This window comes from Chenopodium quinoa, unplaced genomic scaffold (assembly GCF_001683475.1).
Source record: "Chenopodium quinoa cultivar QQ74 unplaced genomic scaffold, ASM168347v1, whole genome shotgun sequence".
Lineage (NCBI taxonomy): Eukaryota > Viridiplantae > Streptophyta > Magnoliopsida > Caryophyllales > Amaranthaceae > Chenopodium > Chenopodium quinoa.
In genome coordinates this window covers 782,867-805,529 of record NW_018742890.1, presented here as the reverse complement: position 1 = coordinate 805,529, position 22,663 = coordinate 782,867, and the positions used below count along the sequence as shown (strand labels likewise).

General features: G+C 38.5%; 2 protein-coding genes across 2 annotated transcripts; one reads left to right on the top strand and one right to left on the bottom strand.

The window, feature by feature from the left end:
- The first annotated feature begins 2,662 nt into the window (after window positions 1–2,662).
- On the top strand, window positions 2,663–5,012 carry LOC110726931 (probable voltage-gated potassium channel subunit beta). The gene is made up of 3 exons (XM_021906474.1): window positions 2,663–3,577; window positions 3,908–4,072; window positions 4,505–5,012. Exons 1-3 carry the CDS (start codon window positions 2,870–2,872, stop codon window positions 4,616–4,618), a joined length of 987 nt encoding a protein of 328 aa, XP_021762166.1. The 5' UTR covers window positions 2,663–2,869; the 3' UTR covers window positions 4,619–5,012.
- Window positions 5,013–5,921: 909 nt separating this feature from the next.
- On the bottom strand, window positions 5,922–17,959 carry LOC110726930 (U2 small nuclear ribonucleoprotein A'-like). Its single transcript, XM_021906473.1, has 8 exons — window positions 17,684–17,959; window positions 17,032–17,072; window positions 16,402–16,531; window positions 16,013–16,218; window positions 13,512–13,676; window positions 8,163–8,213; window positions 7,780–7,962; window positions 5,922–6,455 (listed from the first exon to the last, which is right to left on the bottom strand). Exons 1-7 carry the CDS (start codon window positions 17,763–17,765, stop codon window positions 7,783–7,785), a joined length of 855 nt encoding a protein of 284 aa, XP_021762165.1. The 5' UTR covers window positions 17,766–17,959; the 3' UTR covers window positions 5,922–6,455; window positions 7,780–7,782.
- Between the last annotated feature and the right edge of the window lie 4,704 nt (window positions 17,960–22,663).

Genomic DNA, 22,663 nt, shown 5'->3' with positions numbered 1-22,663 from the left:
CATACACATACACATACAAATTTTAAACACAATCATTTATAAAAGTCACATAAACAATTAAATATTTTGGTATACATTAACACAAATCTACTCACTACATACATAAACACATTAAATAATTAAACATAATTTTAAAAAAACACCGTTTTGAATTTTCAATTTGAAATAAATTAAAAACAGAAAAAAAAAAAAAAAAAAAAAAAAAAAAAAAACCATTTCCAATTTTTTTTTAATACAATTTCGAATTGTCAAACTTAATTTTTAAAAAAAACCTTTCTCAACAATCAAACTTAATTTTTAAAAAAACCCAATTCGAATTTTCAAACTAAATTTAAAAAAATACCATTTCGAATTTTCAAACTTAACTTTAAAAAACCCTATTTGAATTTTCAAAATTAATTTTAAAAAAACCCATTTCGAATTTTTTAAAAAAATCATTTTCGATTTTTTTAAAAAAAAAATAAAAATCAAAAAAATAAAAAAAATAAAAAACAACAACAAAATCAAAAAAGAAAAAAAAAAGAAAAAAAAAAATAGGTGCCGTCTGCCAGGGCCGCCACAGCCACTGGACGTCCATGCTACGGTTAGGGCGTCCATCCTAGGCGCCGGAGCCACTCCTACGGTAAACCGTGAATTTTAACGGTGACTTACCTCGTTTTCCGTCGACGACGACATACCTCTGGCGTCCCCCGCATCTCCGGCCTGCCCTCCGGTCTCCCCCGGCGAGCCAGTACAGCTCCACATTTTTTAAATCGAGATTTGTTCAATTTTAGAAAATGGGCATAATTGTCCCACCAAGTCATATTTGTGGGCTTTACATGGTAATTTGCGGGCGATGTTTAACAAATCCCATAAAAAATCAATATACATAAACTTAGAAACCTAGGGTCTATAATTTGGGGCTTTTTAATTCAATACCAAATCTGAAAATTTATACGCAAAATACTTATTATCAAACATCATAAAAATCATCACAAAACCTAAAAACAATAATTAGATCAAGGCTAGATTAGGATTAAAAACAAAAAGAATAATTTTTTTTTTATTGTTCGACCACCGGCGCACAACCACAAGGCCGGCTGCTGCCGCGCCCACCTGGTGGCTGCTGCTGCCGGCGAGTGCTTGTGGTGGTGGCCGCCGGCCGGTGGCCAGCCGTGGTGGTGGTCGGCGGTGGTGGTGTGTGTGTGGGTGGGGATGAACCAAAGAAAATAAAATAAAGGGGAAGGGGAAAAATTAATGGGAAAAGAAAATAAGAGGAGAGTGAGAGAGTTTAACTTTGGGTACTCTCCACCTTGGGCATATAATGGGTATTTGTACCCTCTCTCAATAACCCTCCTACTTAAAAAGTTAAAATTCCTTTACTACCCTTAATGATCTCTTTCCTATTCAAACTAGTATTTTGACTTTCCTTAAAAACTCATTGACTTTAAAATTTCCTTTTATAAAATAATATGCCCCAAACTTTAAATAATTAAAAATAAATTTTTAATTAAAATAATTCTTTTTAAATTAATGAAACACCATCAATAATTCATTTCAAACTATTTAAATACTTTAAGAAATACTTATTAAAATTAAAATACGTATAAAAAATACGGGGTATTACAGAAGATCAGCAAAGAGTCAGAATCCGCGATAAGCCATCGCTATGCGATATGCGTATCGCAGCGCGATATTTTTATCGCTCAGCGATACTTTTTGGAAGATAGAATCCTTAGGGAATTCGAATTCCAATCAAATTGGGTTAATCAATTCCCGTACGTATTCTAATTTTATCATTATTAAAATCATTGAAAAACAAGTGTTTTATCCGAAGTAAAATTCTTAAATCTTTATCTTTTCAAAAACAGGACAAGTTAGAACCTTATAAAAGCTAATAATATATTCTAAGGGATTTAGGAATGATATTTTAGGTTAATGGACCTTCCACATGGTCATTGGGTCGTAATTAAGGCTCGATTTAGGCCCAGTTTAGTATTTTAGCCATAACTTCTTCGTTATAACTCGGATTTGGGCTTATAATATATCGTTGGAAATCTCTGTTCAAACCCCATCTAACTACACAATTATTAGATCAGAATTATGGACCAAAATAAACTTGTTTGGACGTTTTCATAAAAAGGACACGAAATGAATGATTTTCAAAGACACGTAATGAATGATTTTGGGTAAAAACATTTAAGGAAAGGTTAGAAACGATTAAGGCTGAAGGGAAATTCACCGAGACTCTTCAACTCTTCACCTAACTCGTTAATCAAAGACGTAAAAGGTATTTATCACTGGGTTTGGTTTTTGGGGAGACACAATCAGGTTTGGTTTTTTAAAGAAATGTTTTTAAAAATAATATTTTATGTTCCTCCTTCCAACTCATAGCGCAAGTCTTCGAAAATTTTAAACCAAACCTATGTAACGGCAATTGCTATTGTTAATAATCCTTTATATTTATAGCAACGACAACAATTGTTGCGCATTTAATAGATACTTTACACAACGACCCTTGTCATTGCAAAAAATACATAACCTATACTACAACGACTTTTGTCGTTGCTAAACATAGTGACTATATAAATTCTAAGCCCTACTTTTTTCATAGAAAATTCAAGTTTATCTCTTTACCTGTTTTTGTAATCGGACTTGATAATAACTGGACACATGGTTTGAGTGGTCTATTTAAGGAGTGTGAAAAACGGGACATGTGGTGGTCGCAGAAAAGAGAGGCAGGTGAGTGAAACGATAAAAGCAAAGGAATCTTATCATACATATTACAGAGCGCAGAGATCAGATCTGGACACTTCTGTTGGAGAAATACATTTTACATCCAGTCCATACATACCCAGAGAAACGGAGAGAAAGAAGGATCAACTCCAGGATGCAGTACAACAACCTTGGGCGGTCTGGTTTGAAGGTGAGCCAGCTGTCGTACGGCGCATGGGTTAGCTTCGGCAACCAACTTGATGTGAAAGAAGCCAAGTCACTCCTCCAGTGCTGCCGCGATCACGGCGTAAACTTCTTCGACAACGCCGAGGTGTATGCCAATGGAAGAGCGGAGGAGATAATGGGTCAGGCAATTAGAGAACTCGGTTGGAAAAGATCAGACCTCGTCATATCAACAAAGATATTCTGGGGAGGAGCAGGGCCAAATGACAAGGGTCTTTCTCGGAAACATATAATTGAAGGTACAAAAGCATCTTTGAAGCGTCTTGATATGGATTATGTTGATTTGATATACTGTCATAGACCAGATTCATCAACACCCATTGAAGAGACTGTTAGGGCTATGAATTATGTTATTGATAAGGGTTATGCCTTTTACTGGGGTACCAGTGAATGGTCTTCTCAACAAATTACCGAGGCTTGGTCTGTTGCTCATCGTCTTGATTTGATTGGCCCTGTTGTTGAGCAGCCTGAGTACAATCTTCTTTCCAGGCATAAGGTTGAGTCTGAATATCTTCCTTTGTATTCCAACTATGGCATTGGTCTCACCACCTGGAGTCCCCTTGCTTCTGGTGTTCTCACTGGTAAATATAACAAGGGTACCATTCCTCCTGATAGTCGTTTCGCCCTCGATAATTACAAGGTATCCCCCAATTCATACTTCTTTTTATTCAACATACAGATAGATACTACAAGTTTTTCTTTTATCCCAACAACAAGATAGATTAATTACATTACGCTGTTAGGAGCCTTATTTTGTTCATACAGGTTTCAGAGTCTAAATCATCCTGATTTGAAACAATATCACAAAAATATAATTATGTCCATTAATATGATGATTTCCCTTACTTTTTCTAGGGTTCGTATTTGATAATCAGTCATTGGGATGTTAATTATCTAATCATTCTACCATCTATATAAATGATTTTTCTGAATAGCTTATTTATGTTTTTTTCCTTGTATTTGATGGTAGAATCTAGCAAGCAGGTCCTTGGTTGACGATGTCCTCAAAAAAGTCAATGGACTAAAACCAATTGCAGATGAATTAGGTGTAACCTTACCTCAACTAGCCATTGCTTGGTGTGCTGCAAATCCCAATGTCTCATCAGTTATTACTGGTGCAACCAAAGAATACCAGGTAAGCCTGCTTATTGTTTCTGGACATCTCTCCGTAGTCTCTACATTTGTTTACTTCTTTTCCTTGCTCATTATCAATGGTGAACCAAAAATATGAAGTAATTTTTTAAGTGCTAGTTTTAAAAAACATTCAGTATATCAGAATTCAAAATGATTTTGTCTTCAATTCATCAAAAACATGCAAGGCATCATATTTTCAGGGTAGGCAAATGATATGCGGTTTTTTCAATCTATGCTTCATGCTATATAAAGTTGACAAAACACATTAGTAAATAAACTTTACCAGTAAGAGTATGCGCAATGCTTTTAATGTGCAACTGTTGCGTACTTACATTTGCCACTAGTACGAAATTCTTTACTTTCTAAGCTTGCCACTCTACTCCAGCAATCAACATAAATTAAATTTTTAGTGAATTGAATTCTGCCATTGCAGGTTGAAGAAAATATGAAAGCTATCAGTGTAATTCCTATGCTTACAGCTCCAGTGATGGAGAAAATTGAGGCCATTGTTCAAAGCAAGCCTAAGCGTCCAGAAGCCTACAGATGAATGCGGATGCAAACTGTGCTTTCTATGGTTGTGCTTTTGGATGATGGCGCCATTACCTATTTCTTTCGTGATTGCTATAGCATTTTTACCTAGAACTTCAATTGGTATCGCTTAGTTTGTACCTACCACATATCTGATTTGATACCTAATTTGCTTTGGTTTGCTATGAATTTCATTAAATGCTACCTTGGGATCAACTTGTTTGCCATTGGTGCGTAGGTACTATAAAAGCAGAGGCTTTGAGGCCAAAACATGTTCCTGAGTTGTGTATGTTAGTCTTGTTGTGATTCATTGTTGTGATACAACCTGGTTATTTGCTATCAAATTCATGCATTGATGAAACTACATGAATATTTGAGTAATCATGGAAATCAGATAGAAAGCAATTTTTTAAGTCCAGATATTGCAGTATATTTTTATTTTAGCAACTCTCAGTCGCTCATACGTAGTTGCTTATACGTTCATATAAGTGTCAATTTTTCAACTTCTAGCAATTTCACAATAATTTTAGGTTTCTTAGAAAAATAGAGGGGTGAAGCTTTTGGAAGGATGCTTTACTATTTTGTAGGGCTGTTCTCCTCTGCGCCAGCTGACTGTGAGTAGGAAGTGAAACTAATACAATGAATTCAAAAGCATCAAACCCATATGACTAAAGAATGCCCATCAGAGGTTTAGACTTTATTCTTGATACTTGCTAGAAATAACACAAATAGTGGTTTTGAGTATCACTTATTACTTTACTAATAAAAAAAAGGTGGGGGGAGAGGGATGGGGATGGTGATCTTCTTTCTCTAGATTCATTCCCTCCCTCATCCTAAGATTATGAGAGTGGATCAGATCTCTTTCTTCATTCACGAAATAACACTTGTATATATTAAGCTCATAATGATACCTCGCAATTCAAAAAATCAAAAGTCTAATTCTTAAAAAAATGAAATAAAAGAGAGATGGAGTGATATAAAGGGTCGTGGTGGCAATGATCAAATAAAGGTGACAAGGCAAACTAGATGGTTTCAACCACCAAAATGGCACCTGACGGTCTCAAGGATAAATAGGAAGCTCTTGACCTTTTTTTTTTGTCCAAGCCAAAGTGAAAAATTATTAACGCCTTAAAATTGAAGGTTATAATTCACACTTTTGGATCAATTTTGGGAATTTATTTCCAAAAATCAATTGAACAAGTAGAGTGTTCCCTAGGTCTACTTATTGGCCTTAAAATTGAAGGCTATAGTTTGTGTGGAAATATAACAAATCTTTCATTAGGTCTACAAAGTCGCTAAATGATTAAGTTCAAATATGTGACTTTGTTGGAATTTTGTTGCATTAGTAGTTACGAATTGCAAAAGATGATTCCAGTCACAAACATAACATCTCGAGGGTTTAAAGGTCGGTCCAGATACAATCATTTTAGAACCAAATTACAATAAAAAGAAGCAAACACAGATGTACAGCTCCCAAACCAATTTGATTGGTTGCCCAAACCTTCCACTACATCACTAAGGAAATAACGGGCTAGAAAATTTTGGCTTTGGATAGAACTTTCAAATCTGAAATGTACAAGAACTAAGATACTACAGCGGCCTAGTGTCTCCAGTTTTTACTATTCTGTTGCCAAAACACAGCTTCTCTGTATAATATGATTAATATCTGAAGTCACACATCAGTACACACACATAATGTGGAAAATTGATGAGTTTAAGCATTTCAAGTAGCCTCCACATTCAAGCCATAGATGTATGGAGGGAAAGCATTCAAAGCAAAGAGCTGGAGCTTCATAGCCGAGTTTGTGGGTTAGAAATATAAGCGACAATATCAAATTACGAGGCCTACCCAAGCTCTGCACCAAAAATGAAAAAGAAGCTTAGTTAACACATTGCAAGCATAATACCCAGATGTCTGTCTTAAGTGTAATCTTACTTACACGAGCCAAAGATTTTAGATAAAAAGTGAGAGCACAAAAGGCATAGCGATACAGGTGACACCATCAGAAAGATGATAACAAAAAATTAGAAATGTAAGGAAAGTGTTTGATGGCCCATTATATTCCGTGTTTATCTATTGAAACATCTTTGAGATCAGTAGAGCAGAATTATTCAGCCTGGATCAAACTTGATTTCCTCAACAAATAGGAACATGAAAAAAAATATCACACAAAATTTTACTACACGTTTGTCTAAACACAAAAAAATGAGGAAGGCATGTACATTAGTGGACTTGATCCAGCTACCATAGTTTCACACGGTAGCAAATTGTAAAAACCCATCATATTCTTTACAAAATGCAAGCATTCAAAGAAAGAACAAAAAGGAAGATCAGACAAATTCATACCAAGTTCAAGCCACAGCCTATCATTAGAAGCTCCCAGCACCCACCCAAAGGACTGGGGAAAATGTGAACTTGGAAAGGATGTTGACTCAGATTATGGGCCTTAATCGAAGTGCCAAACAAAAACAAAACAGTTGGAAGCAGATTACTCACAAAGAACAACATACCAACTATATCACTAATAAGTATCTGAGAAATAAATCCTCCAAACCAGAACCAGCAAATATAGTTGAGTATCTATCACTGTCACACTTAAATTTAATCCCAAATATCAGAAAATGGAAACCATATGGATCAACAACAATAACCTTAGGGTCTAATAAGCTCCAGAGTCTTCTATTAAACTAATATTGCAGAAGTTACATGTATGTCAGATCAGCCGATTGGAGGCAAAAAAAAAAACAAATTCAGATGCTAAAAATATTTGGAAAAGCCAAATAATATTAGACCTTATAAGAGCTTATTTCAGTTGTCATTTGAACTTGGATAGCCCTTATTAACCCTGATCAGAAGTTCAGAAATTAGTTTTCCTGAACTTATCTAACCTTATTTGAACTTGCCAGAGCTTGCTTTTCAAGAAATAAATGAAAATAAGGTAAACTGGACTAGGCCTTAAGCCCTTAATAATGGCCCTAAATTCATAATAAATTCTGTTAAACATTACTCATTGAACCATTATAATCAAATCAAATAATGATCAACAGCCTAGAGCCAAGTTGAAATTTGATCGTCACAACAGCCATTAAATTGCACAATTGCATGTGGCTAGAATTTAGGGAGAACAGACTGAGTCCTTGTGGTGGGTTACTAATAAGTACACAAAAAGGCAACAGTACCGTTTAATCTTGGTCCATGGCTGTATGTTCATCAGTCTTGTTGACCAATCCAGCATCTTCTGACGGCACATTTGTCTCATTTTGGCCATCTGTAACAATCTTGTCATCCTGGGTAGCTGCATTGTTATTAATCTCTGTGTCAAAAATCTTCAAATCAGCAGGGAGTTGGCCGGACTTCAGTGCCTATAGAGGTAAAATGTTTAGTCACAGTGAATCATTAGAATGAGTAGCAAACAACTGTAAGGACCTAAATCTCCACCACCAGCACCAGCCCACAATAACATAGTTTAAATGAGGGAAAAAAAATGAAATGAAAATTTCAAGGTTCAAAGAAAATCTCTGAAACGAAAAGGAATAAATAATCATAACGACAAGCTAGTAACCTTTTCAAGCCTGGCAACTTCTTCAAGTGTTTGAGAATTCACAATAGCAGCCTGCACAAATTAAGAAAAATCAACATCAAGTCCCATAAACTCTGACACAGTTGTTATTGGATCACCCGATTTAAACTTCAATATCAACTCAATGACTAAAGCCACAAGTTTTAATCAGTAACCACTGAAATAACAGTCAAGACATGGGAGCAAACACATCAGTGAGTAGTTCTGGAAAAGCATAAGTTATTGAGTTGTACAGAAGATACCAGCTCATGTATGAATCATATCAAAAAATATTAACTTGCTTATAATAACTCCATTTTTAATTGATAATATCCTGATAAGCATCTCTAAGTATATAAGGATTCAGAAAATATATGTATTAGCTGAAATGTCTCATACAAAAGTAGATGTTTATGGCAAGCTGAGGAAATGCTACAGTACTTGATTTATGGATCTAGTGAAAAATAGTAGTTATCACTAACCTGAGAAAGAATAGATTCAATATCACTAACACTAATAATAAGAAGAGTGAGATGCCTACTCAGCCAAATTTAGGATGAAAGCTAATTAGCCTATCTTAGATTTCTGGTTAGACCATAAATACCCAATAATGGTCTACATTGCAGTAACATCTACCAACTGCATCAGTTATATCCAAAATTTCTCTTTTCTGACTAAGATAAAACATACGTAGGACACAGCCAGAGGCACTGCAATCCCTATTAAGCCATTTCATGGATTTCCTTTGTATTAAAAACTCCCAAATCATGCTCACCACATTCATTAAATGGTAAACATTGTGAAATTCATCCATTTAATGAACTCAAGCCAAGAGAATTTGAGAAATCATTACTCTTATTATCCCCTCGTTGACTAACTATGACCTCAGCCTTCACATTCCTTGCCTAGCTCCTGCCTGCAACCAATGTGGAGCAATGCAATTCGCAGAAAAATTTCGTATAATGTTATAACCAATAATGCTCACACACATTTCAGTCTTTTTTATTAGTACTATTTACTTTTTAAAATTTTCTTATTTAAAAATTTCTTTGCCAGCAATCTGTTCTTTAGCAAATTTAAGCAAAGTTAACAGAACATTTGTTTGTTTCGTATATCTTGTTTTGTTTGGTTTTTTTTTTTCAGCTTGGTCCGTAAATAGCTATTATATAATGCTCCCCTTCATAGCTAATTACTGAACCCTGCTATCCTTTATTCCTTCTAGTTCTCCTGATTCCAATATGGGCAATGAGTTCCAGAAGAAATTTGCAGCTGCTATTTCAAGTTAAAGTACTAATGCTGCAACAGTTTCCATTGTTTGTTTAAATTTACTTCAAAAATTATACTTCCTCATTTTTTTATTAAGTGCAACATGTCCCCTTGACATGCATTTTAAGGTGATTAAAAAGGTAAATGGACATTAACTAATATAATCTGAACACTGTTAAGAGAAACATGTTATGTTATTCGTGTTTAAGCTATTTAAGCTAATTTGTATGTTTACCTTTGTAGGCAAGAAAAATTTATATAATTGCCACATCGGATATTATACAGGTCAAAAGTCAAATTGTTGACTTAATGGTTATTTGACTGTTAATTTAAATTATTTAATTTGGGTGAAATTAATTTAATTTAATTTAATAGGTTTATTTTGAGGGTTAAAACTCAATAAATGGGTTAATTAATAATAGATGGGTCACGATTACCAAGTCAAAAGCCAAATACATCAAACCCTAACCCTAAGGGTGTCTCACTCTATAAATAGAGCTCTCTCTATTTCATTTGAGGGGAGGAAATAAGGAGAAACAGAGAAAACCTTAGCGCTCATTCTAAACCTCTCCAAAGAAAACCTCTCAAAACCTAGAGGAAGCACAACAAGCATTCGACGTGCCGTTCTACCCTAGAAGATCATCTGTGGAAAAGATCAAGCCTCGACAGCCCTCAACACAAAGAAAGGAAGAACATCAAAACATCAAGCACATCACAAGTTCATGCAATTCAACTTCTACATCGAATAGTCATTGATCGAGATCAAGCCTCGTCAGCCCTCAATCAAGAATTCGAGTCAAAGGTCTACATCAACAATAAGTCAAAATTCTGCATCAACTATATCTTCGATCGAGATCAAACCTCGACGGCCCTCAATCAAGTCAAGTCAACCCGTGAAACAAGTCAAAGCTAAAGTGGAGATCGAATCAGAGGAGCAAATTAGAGATTGTACCCAAAATTATCAAATCACTAAAGTTAACATTTTGTTTCAATTAATTTGAGTCTATATTTTGCAGATTTAAAATTTGTGTTTACAACCTTATCTAATCTCTTTCTTAAAATGCATTCTGCAAGGACATGTAACACTTTTTTATATAAATAAATAGAGGAAGTGTGCCTTTTACTCCCTCCATGTAACGGACCCGGTACAAGGAGCAACACTAGGAGACAAAATTAATTGATGAAACTAGGAGACAAATTAATTAAAGAAGCACTAGGGAGTGTGGCTGAAATCTGATACTCTTGAGCAGTAGAGGACAAACACTATTAATATTAGGTTATTTTGTAGTTTTGCTTGATTATAAAAGGGAATGAGATTTGTATTGTGGAATGAAAGAGAATGGTAACCTCAAGTTACTAAGAGAGTGATAACCTAAAGTAATCAAGAGAGTGATAGCCTAAAGCTATTAACCTATCACTTTTGTATCCAAATTTCTGCCATTATCAATCAAAGACTCAAGCTTTAATCTTTAAATTTCTTGTTCAATAGAACTTATAATCTGAAAATCCTAGTCTATTACACTCCACCCCTGAAAAGTTGGCATCTTCCACTATAGTTAAAAATTCTCTATTTGGTAAATATTTCTCTCCACTTACAATTAGGTCCACAAGAGCCATAAACACAAGTCCCACTATTTTCCAATTTTAATCTTAGGGGCATTAATGATACGATACAACTCGCAAGCTACTCGAGCTCGAGTTAGTATATATATGTAATAATAGGTGAAAGGCGCACCGAAGTGTGAGATGAATCAGCAGTAAGCCGTACAGCCACCACTCAAAGTCTACTCAAGGAGGGGGAAGAACCCTAGCTTGCAAGGGGATCAGCAACAAGCAGACAAAAGCAATCAGCATACCACTGAGATGAGTTCAACAAGGTGGGAAGGGGCGCTGTGACTGTGGTCAGCAAATGAAGTCAAATAGTAATTAAGATTTCAGTGCTTTTTGTAGTAAGCTTGTACTATATATAAAGAAGAAGGGCTTAGCCTTAATGTGATGTTGAGCATTGAGAAAATAGAAAAAGATTGATAACCTGAAGTTACCCCTTGAGAAGTTGAGAGTGAAAACCTCAAGTTATCTTGTTAACCTTTTGGCTGAAATCAAAGAAAGCTTAAACCTTTCTGCTATTTTTTGTCTCTTTTTCAATTCTTATTCTTACAAAAGTCAGTTCATTACAAAGCGATACATACCCTAGAGACTAGGTGCAAAGCTTAGGCCAAAGACGTGATCCTTAGCCATGCTCCTACGGTATTGATGCTTGCTGACTTGGGATCAAAGTAGGGTTTGTATTGTCAAACTTTTAGGAGACAGAAAGTAAAAGGAAAATCAGGAATGCCACGTGACTAGTGGCAGCCCAAAATCCTCCTCTGTACAAATATTCAAGTCGCACAAGCTTGCGAGGAGCTCAACTTGAATCAATTACACCACTCCCTAGTCCCTACCTAGTACCTACTCCTTTAAGGCATTCTATAGCTCCCACCATACGCCAGCCACCCTTAAGTAGCCTGCCCATCTTCCTATTTTCATTCGATTCACACACTTCCAAACCACCATCTTCCCTCATCTTAGCCATTACCAACTTCACCTGCCCAACACTCTTCACCAACCTAGATCTTTTTTGCTCTCTCTTCTTGCTCAATTCCCATGGTATTTTATTACCCTCACCGGTACATTCTCACTCTTTATCCTCCTTGTATAATTCTCATGGATTCTCTATTTCTCTTTTCCAGTGTATAAAGGTAAGTTAAAGTGCTAGAGGTGATGCACCAATATTTACCTAGGTGAGGCAATCTAAGAGAAGAGTTTGAAGCTCACATCAGTATTAATTTTTTTTTTTTAAAGAGCCACAAGGGCGTGCGATTTTCAATCAAGTAGGGAAAATCTAACCACTTGAGCTATCCCTTACTCTCTGAAGCTCACATCAATATATTTCACTCTAACTTTTTTTTAATATTTGTTTTAAAAAGAGCACCACTTCAATCAGGCATATCTAAGCTTGGCAAGACCCCTAAACCCCATTGCCTTAGTGTGCGTTGAGCTTTTATGTACATTGCTCCTTCCCAGGTACCAAATTCCAATCATGTAGCAATTTAAAATAATTGAGCAATTTTAAACTCCCTAACTTCAACAACGCAATTTCAGCCCAACAAACTTTGTTATGAGAGCACGGGAGGAGGAAGGTATAAGAAAATGGGCGAGAAAGGTCACCGGAGGATTAGGTTTTTGTAAGTTTCTTTTATACAAAAACAAAGAGGGAGAAAGTAATGAAAAATAAGCAGAAAAAAAAAATCAAAATATTGATAATAATAGACTGGTCAATTAAAATGTGGCATGTGCCTCTTCAATGGGTTTTATACATTCTATTAAGCAGTACCAAAAACCTTAAATTTTGGAACATATAAGATACAGTAGTAGTTGTTATTTCCAAAATATGACATACAGAATGCTGTTCTAGCCAAATTTTCCTATTTTTTTACATAATCTTCTTCATTTGCTTCTACCTTTATTACATTCTTTAATATCTTTAGAATGAAATGCAAGTCTATAACCTGATACACAGGTGTATATCCTGTATCCGAAACATAGAAACCCATATGACTTAAACATACTTGAATGCTTCATTTCTTTTCTTTATAATCCATTTTTTTTATGTGTCCACATCATGATTTATCAAGAATTTTTGCCCATTTTAGTGTGACCTACACTAAGCATATTTTTACTACATAACAATCAAAACAATAAAAGATTATTTTGTTGGTATGTCTTAAGATAAATCTACCAATACATTTACATTAAACATTATTAGCAACTTAGCAATCTACAACGAAGTATATATGCCATGTATTATGTATGCTATAGGCCCATCTTAGTTTAAATATTGTGAATACCCAACATTTTGTTCCCAGCTTGAAATGTCTAGATATTCAAGACGGTTTTACATAATGTATTGACTCTCACACACTTATCCCTAATGCCATTAAAATGTAGTAAAACATCATAGTATACTAAAGCAGGAAATTCAGCGTCATAGAGAAGCACAGAAATCTCATTATGGAGAGACAATAAAGGTCAAGCCCCTTAATATACCTTGATAGCTATGATTTGCTCTGGAGTGGGAGCTTTGGGTGCTTGTTCTTCTTTTGAAACTTCCTCGACAATGGGTGCCTCCTCAGATGTGACTGTCTTCACAACTTTTTTGGCCTCTTCTTCAGCTTCCTTGGATGAAAAGAGCTTATCTGCCTCTTCTCGTTCCTATATAGATGATAAAAACACCAAGTTAAGGATCTATAAAATACTACAGAGCATAAAAAAGTGTGATTGAAACAGATGTCCAGACTATTTACAAACTTACACATGAAAAAGGAAGCAGTGGAGGGGTTGTACTAAAAATCAATCATGTTTAAGACAGCTTAAACCTTAACACACACGCACTCCCATAAATACACACGCGCACGCGATTTATCACACCAAAAAAGGGTAAGAAATTTATTTCTAAAAAGATTGGACACGCACACAAGCAATTTGTCACACCAGGAAGGGTAAGAAATTTATTTCTGAAAAGATTGTAGGTAAGAACATATGAATGGGAAAAAAATAATAAAGCAATGCAAGTATCATACTGAAGTAACAACCATGCAAGGAAAAGGAGCTAGCAGAATAAAGAGAAGTGAACAAAGGGCAAAAGCGCCCTAGCAACACAACTTTATGGGGCAAAAGTGCCCTAGCAACACAAAAAAAGAAAAGCTACCTACTTAGAGCTGGTTTTAAAAGTTATGTAAATATTATCACAAGCTATGTCCTAATCTATCTTAATTCATATGTGATCCCTCTTTTTCTAATTCTTATTAGGCCACCTCACTCTCTTTTCTTTATTTTTTCACTATTCCTTAGCTTGATCTTTATAGCTGTGCTACTTGCAATGCAAAGGTTAACCCAAGGTCTCCAACTGTCTCTAACCACCTCATTATTGATTTACCTCTTCTTATATCTGCCCACAAACTCATAAACTTCAGTTCACTGCCTGCAGCATAACAAAGTGTCAAGAACTCCATAATTTGATTTCTTAACAGGGAACTTCTCATAATGAGCATGTATATAACCCTATTCTGGTCCGGTATGGAATGAACTTATAGTCATGGAATCGACTCGATCATCAGATTCTAGATTATAAGTTCATAACCCTAGCCCATTCTTGTTTTGGGCGGAACAGATCTACTAATTCTTTTATTCCAGTTAGCAAGAGGGATCTTGAACTAAGAAATAGACTCTAGAAGCTAAAAAAGGGTATCCTGAGCAATTGCAAAGATCGGGTTCTTTGATATTCCTGGTATAGTAGATGCTATCACACATACAATCATAATTTGATTTCTTAACAGGGTATTCTCTTGTCACATAGGACCCCTAATGTGTTCCTTTACCTCAACCACCCAACATATACCATGATTTATCATGTTTCCTTCGATTTCATTGTAGAATTGAGTGATAGAGATCAATAGTATCATTGAATCCCACTAAAACATGGCAATTGTCCTAAATCCCAATCCTGATTGAATTCTTTGTCACCTACAATCACCCAAACATTTAGTGTACATTCTGCCATTACTCACCCAACTTGAATCTCTTTTGACTTCAAATTCTAAGATTTCTAATTAACTGTTGGTACCCTTACTTGCACTACCCACTAACAAGATAATTTCTACAAATACATACAAAAAGGAAAATTCTCATGACTATCTTCATTAAGAATCCATCTCCAGACCGGAAAAAAATGGGAGGGGAGTAGGGGGAGTGGTAAGAATTACCCTAAATGCAACCCAATAACAAAATAATATATTGCTTTCTTTAGCCTCTTGATGTTCTCAAACTAGTCTTAAAACAAAACTTCCTAGACACTCATTAATATACTTTTCCCATATCTTAAAAAGTACCATGATGCATCCATTTCCCATAGTTAGTATATAGTGTGATTCATAAAGGATGGTGAAAAATTTTATGGCTTCAATAGTAAAAATCCTCAACACCAAACCAAAATTGACTAACACCAAACATTCTCTCTTCAAACTCTCCCATCATTTCATGCCATAAATTAGTTAATTGAAACTGGAAATCCTCAACTCTAATTATCTCCTTTGTTCTTGATTAGTTCTTGAAGACATGGTAAAATCAAGAACTACACCAACACTTAATCCTTGCATATAAACTTGTAGTCACGGGGCTTTCGTATGCCATAGTAGCATTTAGATTAGACATTGCTGTCTTTTGTCTAACTACTTGATATGTAAGCTAGTTTGGCATAACCAGTTCACACTTCCGCGCAAAACTACATCCATTTCAAGTACCAACCATGAGTCCACGACTCGTAATCAAACACACAATCTCAAAGATATGCAATAAGAGAAAGAACCCTATGCCGATAAAGTGGTAGCGATTGTTTCCTGCTTCTAAAAATCGTGGGGTTTAGAAAGTACAAATCGATATGTATGCTGCAAAACTTTGAAGTTGTACAAATCCGCCAGCACAAAAATCTTCAAAACTAATATGCTCAATCATAATTGCATGGCAAAATGTGAGAAAATGCATTTCACTACCTTTTGCTTCACCTTCTTGAAGTCCAGCACACGCAGTGATTTCAATTTGTATATCACGTACAAGCGGTAATTTGGCTTCTTAGTAATATTATTGTCCAGCAGGCTAAGAAATTTCAGCTTTGAAATTGATGCAAGTGGATCAATCTCAACCAAATTGACTAGTCGATTATTTGTAAGAACAAGTGTATGCAGTTTTGGCAGATATTCTGCAAATTCAAACATTTAAAATTTGTCAAAGATTCAAGCAAGATAATGGCAGTTGGCATAAATAAGATTTGAACACCCAACCTCCAAAATGAAGATGTAAGGAACTGTGTCACCTGAGCTCCCACCTCTTTCTCAAGCAAGTAGAATATAAGAGAAGGGTGAGAGTGAATGAGTCATCTCACCTCCTATGTTCGGATTTATGCGCGTAATCCTATTGTTGTTCAGTAACAAAGTTCCCAATCGGTTTAAATAAGGGAAGTTCTCGAGCTTTACAATCTCATTGTCTGACAAATCAATTGTGTCAAATTGATCCTGCACATCAGTGTTAAAAAATGAAAGCCAAATAAGTATTGTCCAAAGTATTCTCAATTAAGCAACAACGTATGACTACAAATGTGAGGACATAGCTGACACACCAGTAAAGCTATTCAACAAAATCAGCCGTTAAAAAACTGAACAGTGCACATTTTACCAGCTATAACTTATGTGAACATAACATAAGCTTTACTATTATATCACATCTGGAACTTTTAAAATAATGTAACAGACTAACAGTAGCTAGACTGCTCCATGAAAGCTTCACTACAATATTGCATCTGGAATTTTACAATAGTTTAAATAGTAGCCAGACTACTCCGGGACAGAAACAAGGTTCAAACAGTAATTTTTCCTGTCCCAAATCCTAAAGCAACTGGTTCATCAGAAAACCTAAAACAAATGTATACTTGTATAATAAAGCTTGCAATAACATGGAGGGGAGCATAACGCATGGATAAAATCATAGTTATGCATTCTCTCTGAACAGAAATTACCTCAGTTGCACCCAAGTTCTCTATATATGCAATCTTGTTTCCTGTGGAATAAAGGGGAAAGATAAGTAGATTGTAGTAATTGAAACATGAAAAAACGCTCCTGATGGATCTTTCCACAGCGAGGATAAAGATTTACAAACGGAATTAATGTCCACAATACGATTGATGTTCTGGAGCAAAATAATTATAGATAATAACAGCAGACTAGCATCATAGGCGACAAGATATGGTAGAGGACCAAAGATTACAACACGAGACTAGCATCAAAGGCAACAAGAGGGTAGAGGACCAAGGATTGCAAGACGAGACTAGCGTTGAAGGCAACAAGAGGATACAAAACAGTAAGTAGCCAAAAGACACCACCATCCATTGTTATGCTCCAATTAACTCTAACAAATAATTACACATAACATTGATATTCCATCAAACAGAAGTGTTGTTGATAAGCATTAAGCAAGCAAAGATAATTAAAAATTGCTTAACCTAATTGCTAAGTTATGGTAGAACGGGGAATTCCCTGCCTAAATGACATTGAAGCAGCACGCCATTGATTCGGGATTTTTTCAAATAGATAATCTGTAGAACGCTAACTTTGTGACATAAACACTCTCAATGATTCAGAGAATTACAAAAAATGATTGAGGAGACAAACCTCGAAGATCTAATTCTCGCTCTTTGATAGCATTAAAGAAATGAGGACTCTTCCAAATCAAATCTGCATTCAGCTTCACCATTTCTGGGTTTTAAAAGTGAAAGAGAAGAACAACAATGAAAATAGGGCTTAAATGGTGGCTATAGGGTTTATCACAAACGGTGCGGAGTTGCGGACCAATTTCTATCAGTCCCTGTGCTAACTGTGACTACTTTTCAGATTTTCTTTTTTGAATCAAGGAATTTCACGTTTACTTTTTTAGGGTAACATTTTCAATTTTTTTTTAAAATAAATATTAGTAGTACTAACTGGTTATTGGTGCAGTGGTCATTAAGGTTGCAATTAGTAGGAAAGATTGCGTGTTTGATCCCCCACAATAACAATTGGAAAGGGACTGTAAACTAACCACCCACAACTACTCCCCAAATCCGAATTAGCCCAAAGGTTGAACCGTTTAGAACACCAAAAAAAAAATACAGTTTAATAATCTTAATTTTGCCCGATTTACTTTAAATAATCTCAATTTTCACATGCGTCTTCTTTCTTCAAACCCAAATCGATCAACGAAAGTCAATGACCTCTTATTCTAGGTAACTTGACTAGAGCTGTCAATTCTAGTAAACGGGTCGGGTTAGTGTGGGTCAAGTCAACACGGGTCGGGTCAATTCGAGTTAACGTCGTAACCTATGCGAGTCGGATTTGAGTTGGGTCATGCTTGAGTCGGGTCACGTCGGATCATACATCTTATCGGGTTTGGGTTGGGTTAGGTCGGATCAATAACAGGTCAGGTTACATTCGGGTCGGGTTTAATTCGGGTTTTAACTGGTTAAAACAAGTTAGAGTCATTCTCGGGTTCGAGTCGGGTCAATAATTTGCAGGTTATAATCAGGTTAGGTCATTTTCAAGTCGGGTCATGTTCGGGTTCGGGTCTCAAATATTAGGTTGATTTGGATCTCGAGTTGATTTCAACTCGAGTTGTTTGGGGTAGAATTACCCCAGCCACGTGGCCCAATGGATGAGCGACACGTGGCACCTTTCCATTGGTCAGCAGGGCTCCAATCCCCTGCTGACACGTGTCCTAGGGACCCTAAATGGGGAACCAATGCTCCCCACTATAAATAGTGGAGAATCCTCATTAATGGGGCATTCAATTGGCATTGAATACAATCATAAAGACTTTTACACCAAAACCGAACAATCTTAATTGCGGAATTCTCCCATTACGCGAGAAGTAATTACTCTTTTACACACTTTCTTCCTCCCGTACATCACTGACTTGATCGTCGGAGGCGGAGCTCCACCCAACTGGAGTCTTCGTGATTTTGCAGGTACAGGCGGTCGAAGGGCATTCTTGGAATTGTAACTCTCCCGCAGGACACTTCAGAAAACCCCGAAACATTTGGCGCCGTCTGTGGGGAGAGTACTTCTGAGATGGCTTCTAACCCTGTACCACCGGATCAGGACAGGCGGCCATCGGCCGAGCCTGAGGTCCAGACGGACCATGAAAGCGGTGATAAGTATGGACTCGACACCTATGTGGCCCCAGACGGGTCCTTCAGAACCAAGCACACCCGTTCTAGGGATAAGAAGGAACAGGAAAACATCCAAGCTGCTCCAAGCAACCCAGCCGGCAACCCGGTTGGAGCTGCACAGGCGGCAGAGGGCTCTGCTCCCGTCACAAGGAACGAACTCATGACCTTCATGAATAGTTTCAAAGGCGAGATCCAGAACCTTATTCGATCAGCTACTCCCAAGAAGAGTCAGCCGGCCAAGAAGCCTTCTAACAAGAAGGCAATCAAAGACCGGGTCCCTACCCCTCATCCAAAGCCGAAGGAGGGGGAGGGCCTCAGGTTCGATCAAAACCAGCTCCGCTTCCCGCAAGCGGAACCCAGAAAACCCATCCGGCACTTGCAGTCGGATGGTTCAAAAAAGATATTCTCTGACGCCCGGACGTTTCTCCAAGAAAAGAGGAGTCTGGCGTCTGCATCGGCTTCAACGTCGACCTTTCCAAACAGTTTCCGTGACACCTCTAACAGGCGTTCGGGAACGAGTCTAGGGAGTCAGACGGGCGAACCATCCGCCCGGTCTGGACCCCAAGTGATCCAGCCTGGTCTTTTTGGTTCGCCGAATGGGCTGGGTGGATCCCCTTTTACCCAAACGGGTCCGTTTGGCAGAAATGTGCAGCAGTCGTTCCAACTCATGGATTGGCAGCAGCGCCTGCTGAATTTGGGAGAACAGCCCTCGGCGTTCTCCCCTGAGATAACCCAGGCGGCACAGCCGGCCAAGATCAAAAACGTGTTGGTAGGGGCCTATGATGGTACCTCCAACCCAGAAGATCATTTAATGGCTTATTCCAACCTCATGTACCTACAGGGGTTGGATGATGTCGTCTGGTGCCGATGTTTCCCGGCTACCCTGAAGGGCATTGCCCAATGGTGGTTTGGTAACTTACCAGCCGGCTGCATCAACAGCTTCAAGACCTTGGCGTACTTGTTTACGTCAAACTTCTCAATGAACATCCCGGCTAAAAAGACAAGCCTCGATCTGGGGGCAATACAGCAGGGTGACAAAGAAGGGCTCCAGTCGTATGTCAGGCGGTTCAATCTGATGAGGATTCAGATTCAAGGGCTGTCTGATGAAGTTGCTTACACAGACTTCTTTAAGGGTCTGAAGTATGGGTCAACCTTCAAGTTTGACCTCGTCCGGAAAAGGGTAGCCACCCTCCAAGAGGCATTAATGGAAGCTGAAGCCTACATACAGGCGACGGAGCTTTGTGCTGTAAAGCAGCCGTCGGATTTCAAAAAATCCGACAGAAGAGACAGCCGGCAATAACAACAACAACCGGCTAAAAAGGAAGAAAAGAAGAGAAAGGAGGTCTGGGCGGCAGACCGATCTGGTCAACCGGCTCAGAAGCTCAGACGGAAATCTGAACCGTGTGTTACCAAGTACGAGTTCACAAAGGACTGCTCCTCCATCCTCATGGAGATTAAGGACCGGATGTCTCTCGACAAGCCGGCTGTTATGAAAAGCCCCGTAGGCAGCCGGGACAAAAGCAAATACTGTCAGTACCATGAGGATGTTGGCCATGACACTAATGGTTGCTATAGCCTCAAGCGGCTATTAGACCGTCTGGCTGATGAAGGGGCTCTAAAGTCTTATCTGCCCAAAGCCAAGGGCAACACCCTGGCCAAGAAAGGGCAGGCGGCAAAAGTTGTTCTTGCCAATTCAGAAACGGATGGAGAGACAATCTTCACAATCGCAGGCGGCTTTGCCGGTGGGGGTCCCACTATCCGGGGCACCAAAGATAACATCAAGAAGCTGGTTAACTCAGTTGAGGAGACCCAGGCGTCGAAAGACATATTTCCCGAGGTCCTTATTTCTGAAAAGGACCGGGGCAAGGTCAGACGGCCTCACGATGACCCCATAGTCATCGAATGCAAGGTTGCCAATCAGAGAGTTGGCCGGATCTTAATATATACCGGGAGCTCGTCTGACCTAATCAGTTATCAGTGCTTGACCAAGCTCAAGTATAAATCCAGTAGCATGCACCAGGCGCCCCACCCGCTTGTTGGTTTTGGGGGAGGTTTAGTGCATCCGGTAGGGAGCATAGATCTTCCCATCCGGCTGGGTGAAAAGGGGGAAGGACGCCACATGGTGATCAAATTCCTGGTTGTAGAAGAGATAGCCGCCTACAACATGATTTTTGGCCGTCCGACCCTCAATGAGTCCAAGGCTGTCATCATTCCTTCCCTCATGCCTGTCAAATATTAAAAGGACGATGGTACAGTCGGTTCCCTAAGGGGGACCAGAGGACGGCTAGGGAGTGCTATCTCTCTAACGTCAGACCTACTATGGGGGCAGCCGGAGACGACAACCCCGTAGACCTTGATAACTGCGATGCAGCAGTCCCGGCTCCAAGGGCAGCCGGTAAGAAAAGAAAGGCGGGCCAGACGGATCCCGTCAAGCAAGAAAAATAGCAATCACTAGCCGGGGAAAGGTCAGATGATCAACGACCTCAGCCGGCTAGTGACTGCATTGATGTCGTCCTCGACGACAGCCGTCCTGACAGAGCTGTCAAGGTTGGGACGGTTGCTTATGAACGGTTGGGAGCAGACCTGCTCCAACTTCTAAGAGAATTCAAAGACATCTTTGCCTTTGAAGTGGAAGAGATGCCAGGCGTCAGCCCGGATCTAGCTGTCCACAAGCTTACCGTGGATCCTAAAAAGAAGCCGGTCAGGCAGAAAAAGAGGGATCACGGTGAAGAGAGATCTCAGGCGGCAGCAGCTGAGGTCAAAAAATTGTTAGATGTTGGGTTCATCCGGCAATGCTACTACCCGGATTGGGTAGCAAACGTTGTCCTCGTGAAAAAACCGAATGGTACCTGGCGGATGTGTGTAGACTACACAATCTGAACAGAGCATTCCTAAAGGACAGTTACCCGCTTCCAAAGATCGACAATCTGGTCGATTCTACAGCCGGTCATGCTCTGATGAGTTTCATGGATGCCTACAGCCGGTAAAGCAGCCGGTCATGCTCTGATATGTATCTAGCTGTCTCTGATCATGCCCTTAGTGCCGTTCTCCTCGCTGAGAGAGACGGTAATCAGCTCCCGGTGTATTTCATCAGCCATGTTCTTAAGAATGCTGAACTCCGGTACCCCATGATCGAAAAATTTGGGTTGGCCTTGTTCGTCGCAGTAAAACGGTTGAAGCCCTACTTTTTGGCTCACCCGGTGATTGTGTATACAGACCAGCCGCTCAAGCGCCCAATGACCACCATCGAGTCATCCGGTAGAATGATCAAGTGGGCTGTTGAAATACAGAGCCTCGAGATAACTTTTGAACCCAGGCGGGCAGTGAAAGGTCAGGCGTTTGCCGACTTCATTGTCGAGATGGCTAGGTCGGTGCAACCGGAAAATCCTGATCAGGTTTGGAAGTTATTCGTAGACGGTAGTTCTACGGTGAACGACTGTGGTGCAGG

Coding starts and splice junctions, on each gene's coding strand:
- LOC110726930 (XM_021906473.1), bottom strand. CDS start 17,765: ATGGTGAAGCTGAATGCAGATTTGATTTGGAAGAGTCCTCATTTCTTT. Junction 16,219..16,401: donor CATAAATCCGAACATAGGAG/GTGAGATGACTC, acceptor TTGAATTTGCAG/AATATCTGCCAAAACTGCAT. Junction 8,214..13,511: donor AGCAAATCATAGCTATCAAG/GTATATTAAGGG, acceptor TAATTTGTGCAG/GCTGCTATTGTGAATTCTCA.
- LOC110726931 (XM_021906474.1), top strand. CDS start 2,870: ATGCAGTACAACAACCTTGGGCGGTCTGGTTTGAAGGTGAGCCAGCTG. Junction 3,578..3,907: donor TCGCCCTCGATAATTACAAG/GTATCCCCCAAT, acceptor ATTTGATGGTAG/AATCTAGCAAGCAGGTCCTT. Junction 4,073..4,504: donor GTGCAACCAAAGAATACCAG/GTAAGCCTGCTT, acceptor CTGCCATTGCAG/GTTGAAGAAAATATGAAAGC.